The sequence below is a fragment of the Pelodiscus sinensis genome, chromosome 2, assembly GCF_049634645.1.
Source record: "Pelodiscus sinensis isolate JC-2024 chromosome 2, ASM4963464v1, whole genome shotgun sequence".
Lineage (NCBI taxonomy): Eukaryota > Metazoa > Chordata > Testudines > Trionychidae > Pelodiscus > Pelodiscus sinensis.
In genome coordinates this window covers 171,579,270-171,593,775 of record NC_134712.1, presented here as the reverse complement: position 1 = coordinate 171,593,775, position 14,506 = coordinate 171,579,270, and the positions used below count along the sequence as shown (strand labels likewise).

At 39.9% G+C, this 14,506-nt stretch overlaps 1 protein-coding gene across 2 annotated transcripts in view; it reads left to right on the top strand.

Annotated features, from left to right (window-relative positions):
* The window catches only part of AVL9 (AVL9 cell migration associated), a 63,180-nt gene extending 49,474 nt beyond the window's left edge, over positions 1–13,706 (top strand). Inside the window, exons 13-16 of one of the 2 annotated variants that reach the window (XM_075921768.1) lie at positions 982–1,088; positions 2,251–2,304; positions 7,100–7,188; positions 8,065–13,706. In XM_075921768.1, the coding sequence (XP_075777883.1) occupies positions 982–1,088; positions 2,251–2,304; positions 7,100–7,188; positions 8,065–8,296 (482 nt within the window). In that variant the 3' untranslated portion in view covers positions 8,297–13,706. Of the gene's footprint in view, positions 1–981; positions 1,100–2,250; positions 2,305–7,099; positions 7,189–8,064 lie in introns of both variants that reach the window. The other variant, XM_006124037.4, reaches the window with a different exon arrangement.
* Positions 13,707–14,506: the final 800 nt, after the last annotated feature.

Below are 14,506 nucleotides of genomic sequence, written 5' to 3'. Positions count from 1 at the left end.
ATGTTGGTGGTGCACATAAGAAATTTTAACCCACCCAAAAGAAAATTCAACTCACCTAAGGATGGAAAATGTAAAGGGAACACTGCTCATGATAGATTTTGCTTTTCCTATCTAAATATTGTAGATCGATGTTCTGTATTTAACATATTGTTAGAGACATTAGTATAACAAACCTGTAGTATTTGATAGTTATTCATTAATTCACACTTTAGTAATTCTGAGCTTCACCCTTAAATTGAATGTGCAGTTTCATCTAGCACAGTAAAGTAGGATTCTGCTATTAGGGTAAGACTAGCCCAGATGATGATTCTTTATGATTGTTGGGGTACCCCTTTGACTTCTTCCCTGCTGTTGGATATTGCCTTGCAACAGTGCTAGGCCACTTACTTTCACATTCAGACTCTCATATAGTAGCACAGTGCAGTTTGGGTTTTAATATGAGGACGTTAAACAGCTTGATATAATCAAAAAGTAAAAATACTGTTTTTATTCATATTAGTGTGGGGGGGGGTTATTTAAGTTGTATCTAAACTAAGTTGTCAGAGTTCCTTTAAATGAATTTCTTGGTTGTCTAAACTCCATTTTCCTTTACTTAACTCTGTGTTGTGCAGTGGCATTTTTTCAATCCCAAATTACAGAGCTTGTTGCTTTTTTAATGCTTATGGACCTGGAACCAAGACTGGCCTTACCATGAGGCAAACTGAGGAGGCCGCCTCAGGTGCCAGACTGTAAGGGGGTACCATTAGGATCCAGAGTGTAGAAAATCGTGTCTGCTGCTGGTGCAGCGAGAGGGCATGGGGGCGTCATTTGAGCTTCCCCACCTCAGGTGCCAAAATGTTGTGGACCAGCCCTGCCTGGAACCCCGTGTTCTCTGACAAGAATTGAGGACATTTCTGATTTCTTCAAAACCTCCCTTTTGTTTCTTTTTCATCCTTAGTGCATTGCTACAGGTTCATTCACTTTCTGTCTTTTATTCATCAGACAATGAAAAGATATTGTCAGACTTTGGAACAGCATTTGTAGCAGCTTGGAAAAATACACACAACTACAGAGTATGGAACAGCAACAAGCATCCTGCTCTTGCTGAGGTAAATTCTAGGTAAGACACCAAGTTCAAAGATAAGGGGGGAAATAAAGATTGTATTGTGCTGTTCCTATATGGAATCAGAGAGCTTTTGTGGATGTTACGAGGTTCACTTTTACTGCTCCTCCCTACAGCCTGCATGAGGCAACTGTGGGAAATGTTGAGAGATTTATCACTGCACTACTGGAAAGAGAAAAGGAAGTAGCTTTTTTCCTTTAGACCAGGAAGTGCAGGCTCTCTCTGATTACTACAAATTGGACCTCCCTGGTCCAGCACTCCTGGGACCTGAGCAGTTTGGAACTAAGGAGTTGGCTAGACCAGGGGAGGTCAATGCTCCCCTCCTGGCCACTGGCACTGCTCCTAGTTGCCAGCCCCATGGGCTCCACTCTTGTCCAGCAGAATCCCTTGCAACTAGAGGTTGTGCCTTCCTGGCCCAGCCAGGGCTCCTGCCTGCGGCTTTCCAGCCCCAGGCCCTGCTGCTGGCCCAGCCGGGGCTACTTATTCCCTGTCAGCTTCCCAGCCACCCCTGGCCTCCCTCTCCTTAGAAGTTTTATAGTCTCCTGGTTCTTGCAGATTTTTGATTCCTTCTAGATTTCCAGGGAGCAGTAGCAATATAGTCATTTGACAGTGATGTTGTTGGTTCAGTGGTTGCATTCTTTGTGCTTTTTTCACTTTTAAAATGGACTGAGCAAATGCACTGTACTTTAGGTTTCATTTGAAGGTTACTCAGTAGCTTCAGGTACAGAGTATGGCAGCATGCTGCCTAGAAATAATTAAAACTTGTACTCCATACGTTACGTTGGCTGCTGTTTGAGTTAAGTTTATGGTTTTGGAGGGGTGGGGGTATATCTATGAAGCCCTAGATGCCAACCAGAGACATTGCTTCTCTCATTGTGCCTCGTATTGATAGCAGGAGGAATGTTTCAGCTGTTAGCTTTTATGAAGTTTGAAAAGAAGATGGAAACATGTCTCATTTGTAGATGGATGGCAGATTGTAGATGATGTCATCAAAATCCTACTGCTGACTCTTAGGTGACACCAGGGACAGGTGTAACTAGATATTTTCTTTGTTTCAGTGGAGGACAACCTGCAAATAAAGCCATGCAATTTTTTTCATTAAGGAAAAAAATGACGAAACAGTAACACTGTAATTTTTCCCATTCCAGCCACCCATTCCAGGGCCAGTACTCTGTATCGGATGTAAAGTTAAGATTATCACAGTAAGTATATAATACTTTCACATTTTATTGCCAATAGCTAAATTGAGACTATGTAGATAAAATCAAGATTCTTCTAGAGACATGGGAATGGACCCTCTTCACGAAACTATATGCTGCACTCTAAAGATGGGCCATGTACTTGAGAGTGTGAAAAATATTTCCAGTATAAGTCTTTTCATGTGTGTGTACAGTGCCTACTACAGTAGGTCCTTGATACTTTTATGGTGGGGGGGGGGGGATACCAATCATAAATAATTGATGGATTATTAGAGCTGTATTTTCCATGATGCAATATGTCCTCTTGCTAACCCACTTATTAATGTTGACTTGTGAGTACTGTAATCCAAAACTTTAAAAACATTTCTAGTACAGTGATTTTTGTTTTGTTTTATTCTGTATTTCTTTATTTAAACTCTGGGCCAGATCTTCTGCATAGTTCCACTAATTTTTAAATCCACAGAGGAGCTGGCCCTTTAAATCAAATTTTGTCTGGCAGAAAATAATTATAAAATTGATGTTTTGGGGTTCAATGTTTGTGTCCCTAATTCAGCTTTTTCAGTCTTAAAGTAGAAATATATTTTCTATAACCTTCAGCTTCAAACAAACATTCAGCCTGGAGTCTAGAATTAAGCTCACTTCATTCCTGTTCTTGCATCCATCTGCTTTTCAAGCCTAATTCTGCTCTCTGTTACGGCTGTGCAATCCAATCTTCAGTGGAGTTTTATTGATATACCTCAGGTCAAATTTCAAGCTTGCAGTTGCAAGTTAACTATCAGTTCTGATGCATGAGCCTCAATAGATAAAGCCCTCTTGCCTCTGCTGGTCCTTGAGCGCATATACGGTAGAATCTCAGAATTATGAACACAGGTTACAAACTGACCTGTCAATTATATACCTTATTTAGAACCAGAAGTATAGAAAATCAGGCAGCACCAGAGACCAAAAAAGTACATACAATGTTAAACAATGTTTTTAAAAAGGGGGGGTTATGAACAACTTGCTTTTACTGCAGGGGAGGGACAATAATTTTTGATGGTGGGGGACCACTCCAAGAATTTGGTAAGTGGTCAAGGGCTGCACTCTTTTATGATATTACTTGGAGGAAGTGTGGGTTCTGGGTTGGAGGTTGGATGCAGAAGGGAGCTTGGGGCATGGGAGGGGGTATGGGATCTGGAGTGGAATTTGGATGAAGGAGGTGGTTGTGACCTGGGTCAAAGGACTGGGGTGCAGGAGGGAGCTCAGAGATTGGGCTATGACCTGGGGTAGAAGGGGGTTGTAACATTTGGAAGGAGACTGGGGTTCAGAAGGTGATGCAGGGGTTTGGGCTTTGACCTGAGGCAGGGGATTGGGGTGCAGGATCTGGGAGGGGGTGTGGGTGCAGGAGGGATGCAGAGGGTTAGGTTATGTGGGGTAGGGGCAACAAGTGAGAGGCAGAGAGTTGGATGGAGGGAGAGGCAGGCTTTCACCTGGAGACGCTTACCTGAGTGACTCCCAGCTAGCAGCTCAGCAGGTTCCACAGCCAGGCTCCCTGCCTTACATGTCCTGGCAGGCTGCTCAGAGCAGCTGGTCATGGGGCCATGCGCATCTGTGAACAGATGCAAGACTGGGGGAAGGGTACTTTGCACACTGCCTGTTCTTCAAACAGGAAGTTCCCATTGACCAGAAACTGGCCAGTGAGAGCTGCAAGATTGTGCTGTGGGCAGGGGCAGTGCATGAAGCCTCTCTTCACTCCCCCCTTCTCCCAGGCTTGCAGCTATTTACAGACAAACAGGGCCCCACAGCTGACTGCTCTACGGGGAAGAGGAGGGAAGGAGCCTAACTAAGGCTCCCACTGCACCCGCAGGCTGGATCCAGTGGCTTGATGGGCCAGATCCAGCCCATGGGCCATATTTTTGCCTGGCCCTATTCTACTGTGTGTGTATAATAAGAACGGCTGTACTGGCTGAGACTAATTGTTCATCTAGCCCAGTATCCTGTCTGCCGACAGTGGCCAGTGCCAGATGCTTCACAGGGAATGGATAGAACAATGCAATTTTGAGTGATCCAGCCTCTGTTGTCCAGTCCCAACTTATGGCACTTGGAGTTTTAGGGACATCTGGAGCACAGCACTGTATCCTTGACCATCTTGACCTACCCTCCATCAACTTCTTAATTTCTTTAAACCAAGTAATAGCATAGGCTTTCACAACATCTCATGGCAACAGACCCACAGGTTGACTGTGTTTTGTCTGAAGTACTTACTTTTCTTTGTTTAAACTTTTTGCCTATTAATTTCATCAGGTGACCCCTAATTCTTGAGTTATGTGAAGGAATGAATAAATAAATCTTCCCTATTCACTTTCTCCACACACTTTCTCATAGATCTTGTATCATGCCGTGCTTCAATCTCTTTGCCAAAATGAACAGTTCCACTCTTTTTAATCTCTCATGTGGAAGCTGTTCCATACTCTAATAATCTTCTATGCTCTTCTCTGCACCTGTTCCAATTCTAATATATCTTTTTTGAGATCAGACAACCAGAACTGCACATAGTACAGGCAGTCCCCGGGTTACATACAAGATAGGGACTAGAGGTTTGTTCTTCAGTTGAATTTGTATGTAAGTCGGAACTGGCTCCAGATTCAGCTGCTGCCACTGAAACTGACCAGGGGCTGACTACAGGAAGTGGGAGGCAGAGTTGCTCTGCCCCCAGCTTCCTGGAATCAGCCTGATCAGTTTCAACAGCTGCTGAATCTGGAGCCTGGGACAGAACAGCTGGGGCACTGCCCGGTAGGTTCCCACAGGACCAACCCAGCAGCACCCCAGCAGCTCTACCCGAGGCGTCCCGCAACAAAAGCCTGGTCTGCTGGGGGGGGGGGGGACGCACTAGCTGCGCCCCTTCCCCCCAAGCAGGCCAGGGAGACCTGAGCAAAGCCGCCCAGGCGGCGGGACCCCCGCCGCCTGGGCAGCTTTTCTCCTGTCCCCCTGGTCTGCTGGGGGGGGTCCAGCAAAGCCGATGGACCCCCCCAGCAGACCAGGGACACCCGAGCAAAGCCGCCCAGGCGGCGGGGGTCCTGCTGCCTGGGCGGCTTTTCTCCCGGGCAAATGAGCAAAGCCGCCCAGGCGGCGGCTTTGCTCGGGTGTCCCTGGTCTGCTGGGGGGTGTCCAGTGGCTTTGCTGGACCCCCCCCCCCCAACAGACCAGGGAGACTGCGAGAAGCTTTTCTCGCCCCGGAGGACACGGGTGGCGACCTGCCGCCCGTGAGCTCTGGGGCGAGAAAAGCCCCGTTCATAAGTGCGGATCCGACATAAGTCGGATCCGCGTAAGTCGGGGACTGCCTGTATTCAAAATGTGAATGCGCAATGGATTTATAAAGTAGCGTATTATATATTTTGTCATCTTAACCTTTCCTAATGGTTCCTAATGTTTAGCTTTTTTTACACTGCTGCTGCACATTGAATGGATGTTTTCATTCAATCCATGATTCTAAGATCTTTCTGTAGTTGTAATAGCTAATTTATTACATTTTGTATGTATAGTTGGGATAATTTTTGCTAGTGTGCATTACTTTGCACAAATCAAGTTTGAATTTCATGTGCCATTTTTTCACCCAGTCACACATTTTAGTGAGATAGCTTTATAACTTTTCACAATCAGTTTTCGACTTCATTGTCTCGAATAATTATTTGCAAATTTTGTCACCTTACTGTTCACTCTGTTATCTAAATCATTTATGAATATGCTTAAGAGTTCACATCCCAGAACAAATCCTTGGGGGACCCTGCTATTTATCTTACTCTGTTGTGAAAATTGTCAGTTTATTCTTATTCTTTGATTCCTATCCTCTAATCAGTTACTCTCCAGGATGGAACCTTCCCTTTTGTCCCCAACTGCTTAGGTTGCTTAAGAGCCTTTGGTGAAGGATCATGTCATAGTTTGTTTACCCTGCAACATAAATCCAGGGTTCCATCTCAGGCTCAAGCCTCTCACCCCTTCCATCTAAATGCATGTTGGACCCAGAACCCTACAGAGGTCTGAGCCTAAATCAACCTTATACCAAGGATTCAAGTCCAATTACCTTGCAGGATAAATGCAGGCCCATTGGACATGTGCTTTGAGAGTTTGTCAAAAATATCCCACAGGCCAACTTCCTTTGTCCTCTAGACAGTAAAATTTGGCATACAATCAAGTTTTCCTACTCTGCACTATAAACAAGGTTACAGTTGGGTGCAAAGAAGTATGGGATATGCGTGTTTGGACGTAGGCCCCCATACTACCATGTAGATGCTGGAGCCCCAGGCAGGAACCCAGAGTTAAACAATTCCTAACCTGGGATTACAAATGAACATAGCCCTAAGTTGTTAAACCCGGGGTCTGCTAACTCAAGTTGGACTTAAGTTGCAATATAGACATACCCTGAAAGTCCAAGTACATTTTATCAACTGTACTGGCTTTTTAACAAAGCATGTAGACTAAAGATACAATTTTCAAAGGTACCTAAATGTAGATGCTGTAAAATTTTGTCTTGTAATCTACAACAGAAACACTTTCCACAAATGTCTTTAGGTTTTACACCAATGAGCACAGAGTGGTCCGCAAAGAGGAATCTGTTTCCCTTGATTCCTGGCTAACTGGCAGAATCTGTTCTCCCCTTCTTCCACCATGCCTGACACATTAATATGTGTAACTGGTCTGTGGTGGAATGATTAGATAGATCTGAATCTTATGAGTTTGTTTACACTTAATTGATAGTTTTGTCCCTTGAGTAGGTACTGAATCAGTTAATTATTGCTCTTTCAACATTTCCCTTGTTTAGCTCTGTCCAGAACAGCGAACGTGGCAAGAAAATTGGAAATGTTATGGTCAATACCAGCCGGAATGTTGTGCAAACAGGAAAAGCTGTAGGTAAGAAACTGGTTTATAGCCAAGTTGAAAGAGTTTACAACTAGCTAAATACTGCAAGCATGATATGTCATGGTGATTTAATAGTAGTGTATTGCATTAGTATAGTGCATTTTATTCTAATGGGCTTTGCAGATATATCTACCCATCACAGAACAGCAGACACCTCTGGCCAGGGGAGAGGTGGAAAGGCTGACAGGTTGATAAATTGGACACAGCACATTGCACAACAGTATGGGGAGGGGATACTTTAGAGAAGGGCACTAGAATAAACTTCTGTTTAAAGTCAGGCTTTTCCCAGAGCAGATCTCTCTTAAAGGTTTCAGATGGAAGATTCTTCATCTACAGTAAATGCTTAATGCCGGATCTAAAGACAATAGAAGTCAATAGAAAGGTTCCCATTGACTTCAGTAGACTTTAGATCAAGCCTATACTGTTTTGATTGTCCAGTATGACCTCATCAGATGGTGAGAGCGACCAGTTAAAGAGCTTTATAAGCACTTGTTCTCTTATGGCTTTGCCAAAATTTCAGAATGGAGGTGATCTCTGTGCTCTGTCTTTTTCTCCCAAGCCTCTGCTGCTAGTGTTCTGAGATGAGCTTTGGCCCCGAGAGCCTTTTGAGCTGGGACCTGAAGACGTCACCTAAAGACTATATAATTATCACTGGCTGGCACAAACCATATATTCTAAGATGCCATCTTTAAATTCTTGTGTGTCTGGATATTTACATTTTAAATTGCTGATTAAACCACTGATGTGTTTGTAGTATTCTGTGGTGTGTTGTATATGCAAAGAATATGGTAAGGGATATTTACTATCTAAAAAACTATATTAAATTTTCATGACTACCTTTTTTTCTCTTTTTTGTTTATAATGCAGGTCAGTCAGTAGGGGGGGCCTTCACAAGTGCAAGATCAGCCATGTCTTCTTGGCTTTCCACTTTTACACAGTCAACACAAGGCCTCGGGGACTGAAAATAGAACACTGGCTTTGCACTCTGCTGTTGGGTATTTCTCAGCTGTACAAAAACTGTTCCAAAATGAATTATGGAGGCTGCTTCTTAGTCGTGAAGGACCAAAATTTGATGTGTTTACAGACAGAAGTGGAATGAGTAATCCTTTGGTTTCCTAGAAGTATGAATGTCTCCAAACAGAGTATGAAGAATAGCATTTAAAGGTCTTTCACAGTACATTAGTTGTTTTTAAATGAGTACTTCTATTTAAATCTGAGCCTTTATACTTTAGCAAACAGGGTTTATTACAGACAAAATGATAGGTTTGAATTCAGATTTGTACATATTGGATGGTGAAGAGATCTGTATAAATTATCTGTATTTTACAATTCAAATAGTTGAATGTTTGTTGTAATGTTTAATAGAATGAAGCAGTATAATAATGCTGATTCACATTTTAGGTTGGATCTGAGGGCATGCCTGTGAAATTAACAATACAAGCCAGGTTGAAACCCTTCTTAGTCAAGCTTGCTTTCAGTTCCAAAGTAATTCAGCCCTGATGTAGACAAACAGTTTTCTGTTTGTAACTTTCTTTTCCCCGTCATATACGTGCATTCATCTGTATCTAACTTTCGTCTCTGTACATGCAGAAACAATTGTGCAATCCATTTCTATTTGATATTGTCCTCACTCATTTCATAGGGTGGAATATGAATACTAATTAGCGTTGCCACTATACTTATAAGACCTTGGAGAGATTTCTTTACATCACTCTTTAGGGAAACATCAACAAAATAATTGGTTCTCTGAGAGCAAAAATTAGAGCCATAAGCAACTCTGTGCAGACCTCTGCTACTTATAAACACAGTTTGTGTGTGTCTGTATGTATGTATGTATATACATACAGTGTGTTGAAATTGTCCCTAAAACTAACACAGGAACTAACAAACTCTTGAATTCTTTTTGTTTCAAGGCAGGTTGTGAAGACCCTTCTAAATAAATATTGGCCAGATAGACGACTCTTTCATTTAGTCAAGGAATATACATTTCACAGAACTGTTTTTGCATTAGGAAAGAGACATCTCTGTTATAAGAATAACAGCAGTTCAGTAACAACATTAAATAAGATAGCATAGCTGTTTGTACTACTTGGTGTGATACTCCTGTATTTTATATACACTGTGCATGTGTTGTAATCTATATGGGTACATATCCTAAACCTGGAGTATTTCTTGTTTTTTCAAACGTAAACTTTTCTATTTCTTTAAATGATATATGCCTGCTAGAATCTCAAGATGTTACCTATTAGCATACTTTCAAATTTGTATTTTTTAAATTATAGTAACAAAAAAATCCACATTAATAATGAAGAGAGCCTCATAGCATGAAATCATGACACCAGAAACATCAATGTGAATTTTACCATTCACTTCCAAAGGGCCATAATTTCCCCCACTGTTATCTTGGACATCCCTATCTTTTGTTGTCCTGTATGTAGACATGGGCTGAGTTGGTTGCAGTTTCCACTAGCTCTTCACCTTTCAATAAAGAATATCTAATGCTCCTTATGCAGCTCTTTACATAAGGAATTGAAATTAACAATTTATTTTTTAAAAGCTATTGAAAGCCATGCTTTCATCTACCAATTATTTTTGCACAAACTTTTTTGTTCCAGTATTATTGTTGTACATTAAATTACAAATGGAAAAACATAGATAAAACTGAAAGCTCACAGCTACATGAGTAATTTCCTTTTGAAAAGCAAATACTGTCTCTAGAAAGCTGTAAAACTTTTTTATTGCTTGTCACACCAGCAAACATCTATCTTTTATTGAAATAGAACTGTCACATAATAAGCGTAGGCTATGTTGCTTTCAGACAGTATATATAAATTTTGTTCTGTAATTTCTACTGCAGTATTTTGGATATTGTTCAACTCTGTGCCCTCTTGCTTTCTTTTCTCTGGTTCAATTTTCTCTTAGTAGATGCTTCCATCTTCATAGAGACTAGACCATACCCTATGCTACATACATATCTATTTGATAAAGTTGGTTTAGGTGTATAATCAAAAAAAGCTTTTCGTGGCTCCTAGTTAGTGGCTACTGAATTTTTCCAGTTCAGCATGCAGATTAGAAAATAGCAATTCGCTATTACGAGATACTGGTGAAGCAGTAAACAATATAAATACTCTTAGCCTCTCTCTCTGGTAGTTGAAGTTTTTCTTGTAGCGAAGACAATCTGTGGCCTCTGGAACATACGCATTGCAATGCAGTTTAAAACAGGAATTTGGCAAGTAGCTAAGATTTACAGGTACAAAGTGTAGAAGCAGGGCCTCTACACTGTATGTTTTTTTTAAACAACCTTGTCTGTTACTGCCATTCCTCCATCACTTTCCATCCCTCTGATCCCATCTCTTGTCTCGCTTCAAGAACAGGAACTCAGAACTTCTGAGGACTGGTAAGAGCTCTTAATTCAGGTGCCTAGCCTTTGCAAAAGCAGACACCCACCATGTGCTGCTCTGTAGTGGGACTTGCAGTGTTCCTGGCTCCCGCTGTTGTTTGCCCTCTTACTCTAGGACAGATGGCCAAAACATTCTCCACCTCCCTCTGTTTGCCTGTTGTGGGAATAAGGGGACCGGTTTCATCAAGAGTATTTTCCTTTGTCCTATCCCTCAAAAAGATGATCCAAGTATAACACTGACAGCATTCATTTTTGCCAGAGGGTGAATGATGCTCAAGTAATAAGAGGAAGCTATTGTGGTATTTATCCTCTTTCAGATGAGCTTCCTGCTAGCAATTTGGACAGTATCTGTCAGACTTCTTATAGTGAATATTAGTGAAGTGATAATAGTATGCGCCTTTGAACAGCCACTTGAATTACTTCTGAGCATTAGAGCATGCAGCCAACCAAATTAACATACAAACTATACAAGCGAATAAGTCTGTAAGCCTCCTTAAATTAACAGTTGTAGTAATCAGTCATTCTAGTGAATCTTAGACAAATTCCAGAACTATATTCCCACACTTCTATTTACTTACATGTATTAAATACCCAGTATAAACATAAAATCAGTCAAACTAAGGAAGTGATACCTCATCTTGAAGAGCTGGAGAGCTTTCTTCATTGCCTGGTTTCTGGGGCACAGTATAGCTGTAAAGACACTGCCTGTGATGACTGAGCTGTGACATTGTCATTTAGCATGTCTGGATGTCACTGTACAGTTTGTTGGCTCTTTGTGATTCCTCTTCAACATTTTCTCTCTTCCCACTCCCTGGCTGCTTTAGTGCTCTTGTACGTGCCAAAAAGCATGGGAAGCTGTCCTGCCAATCCTACCTATAGGATTCTGTATGTGGGTCATATAGCTCCTAAAGAGAGAGACTGAGTATGACTGACTTAAATTCTGATTAGACTCAAATATTCACTTTATCAGTCACTTGATGTTATAACTTTAAAATTGTGTGCATCTGACATTAGGACATCTTAAGTGTTACTGTATTTTAATAAATGTCATTTTAGAACCAATCTTCTAGTGTATTTCACTCATTTCAAGTACAGTGTTTTAAGCGACATTATAATTTAAGCTTAGTATTTTATCTAAATAAAAATATCTGATTTCAGCCAAAATTATTAGCGAAGAAACTAATCTGTGGCAGTATTTAATTATAAAGAATGAAAGTATAAATGCAATTTTAAAAAATAAAAACCTGGTATTGGATATCATATACTTTATCTGGTTGAGATTTTGTATGAGGAGCTTAGAAATAAATATATTAAGCCTGTTTAAAAGCTTTTACTGTTTGCTCAGAAAGCTGTTTCAGTGGACGTAAGTACAAATACGTATATATAAGTAATTTAATGAGATTAACAGTTGGCACACTGATAGCTGTGCATCATTCAGTGACTGATCTTAAGCCATTAACCTCTGAAACTGGTGAAATATGATTTTTGCTGGTTATTCTTGTAGTATAATGATGCCAACTTGTGAAACTAAATAGTTAGTTTAAACGGACTATAAATTAAAAATTGGTTTTGCAAATTTGGTGCAACAGAATAGTTCAGAATGATTTTTTTTAATGTAAATACTTGTTTCATCTGTTTGTGAGCTAGTATTTTTTCCAAGTTTCTACCTATCACTGAAATTGTTGCATCCTGTAAAAAGCTTTTCCTTGAAGACATGTAAAATAACTTTAAACTAGACAGTCTCCTGAAAATTATCTTTAAACAGCCTCACAAAAATTTCCTATTAATGCAGAGAGAGATCATTGAGCATTTTAAATATCTTGCCAAAAACAGGAGGCTCCAAGACCAAGCCTACACTAAAAGGGAAAGTTGACTTAAGATATGCAACTCCACCTACATTAATTACGTAGCTGGAGTCCAAGTATCTGAAATCGTATTTTAGCACTGTTCACATGCAGGAGATCAACAGGAGCACACGCTCCCATCAACTTCCCTTACTCCTCGTGAGGAGCAGGCTAGTGGTGCTGATGGGAGCACCCTGGCAGTTCAAATTAACGTGGCTTCACTAGACCTGGTCATTCGAAACCCAGAGGCTGACTGCTGCAGCTTTGATCTTCTCTGTAATGTAGACAAGGCCCAAGTGACTAATGAGTACAACTTGCACTGGGTTGGCAGCAGTAATATTTTCCCACTCATTTGCTTATAGAACATTAAAGGTGTCCTTTTTTTTTAATTTCTTTAAACATGCTAAACACTCCAATCAAGGTAAATCATCAAGCCATTTTTAAAAATATAGTTTTGATAAACTGAAGTCCATTAGAAAGGGGAAGAAAATAACTTCCTTAAATAACAGAGTTCAAATCTGAGAGATGCATGCATAAATAAGTAATATTTTGTAAAATTTTGTTGCCTTTGTATTTGTCTACCTTTCTACTGACTACACCTGAAAGAAAATCTATATTTAAACTGTGTAAATGACAGGGTCATAGCTTGTTTTCCAGAATATTTATAATTGATGTCTTGCATGTATTATTTATCTGTTTCTAAAATGTGCAATAATGAAAATGTGCACCTGTCCAGTTTCAAGCCAGAAAAAATTCAATACTCTACTATAATTCCTTGTATTTCAAGTTTTCATAGAGAGTCACTTCATGGAGACAAGATAAAGTGCTAAAGTTTTTTAATGCTAATATGAAATGGAGGTTGACCAGAGGGCTAAAGTGACTCTTCAGATTTTACAGTCTGAATTTCTCATTTGTTATCAGATACAGGAAGTAGTTTATTAAAGAAACATTCTGCAAATTATTGTAAGAATTCAGAGTCATTTGAACAACTGTCAGTTTAAATCTGATCACTTTATGGGGTATAAAGTAATATGTGCTATAGTATAAACCAGTTAACATGCGTAACATCTGACCATAAAACAGTTTAGTATTCTTTGCTGCTATTGTAGACCTTGTAATTTTAACAGGACATTTTGTTGAATCCTTTATTTCTGTGACTATTTTAAAATCAAGTCATGGCCTAATCATATACTGTGCTGAAATGATTCCATTGTATATTTTGTTCTAAAAGTGATAGAAAATAAAATTGCTCTGTTTATGCCCTTCTTGAATACATTTTTCTTGTATTTACGAAAGCACATATAATAATCCAGATATAATTATTGTGTCTTTGGGAATAGTAGAGGTCTTCTATTAAATCCTTCTTGTCTGAATCTACAGCTTTACCACTTCCTATTTTATTTGTATGCTTTATTTAGGAAAAAGGCATGGTGACCAGAATTTAGATTGCTACAGAAAAATGACAAAGATGCTTTCATTCACGTTATACAGATATTTTATAAAACTAAATATTGCCCAGAAAATTTAATCTTAAATTGTACTCTCCATTATATGAGCTTTCAATTTTAATCTAGTTTTAAAATGGGCAGAGACACATAGGAAAAAGTCAGAAGGCACCATGGTAAGTGTATTGATATTAGTCTCTTCTACTTTCCAAAGAAACTGCCTTCAGCCTCCTCTCTCATTATGACTAATATCCTGTTGTAAATGTTTAGGTTTCTGATTTTGTTGTGCCTGAAGTTGATTAGAGCAAAGTTGCTGTCTTAAACTTTAGTGTGCTTTGCCAGTATTGGCAAAAAAAAGTGGTTAAATATGAAAGAATATGGCAAATCTGCCAACATAATGTGATAAGTGTCAAGATTTAGCTTATTGCAGTCCAAGTTAACCTTAAACCCCAGATGAGATCATCTCCATAGTTGCACTTCACATTTATTTTAAAAACACCATGCATATATTAAACTTCAATGCACCTTTAGGAATCATTGAGTATCTAAAGTAACTTGCATAGGAGTGTGCAGAGCTGGGATTAGAACCCATCAATACTTGATTTCAAGGTTTTGCTCCC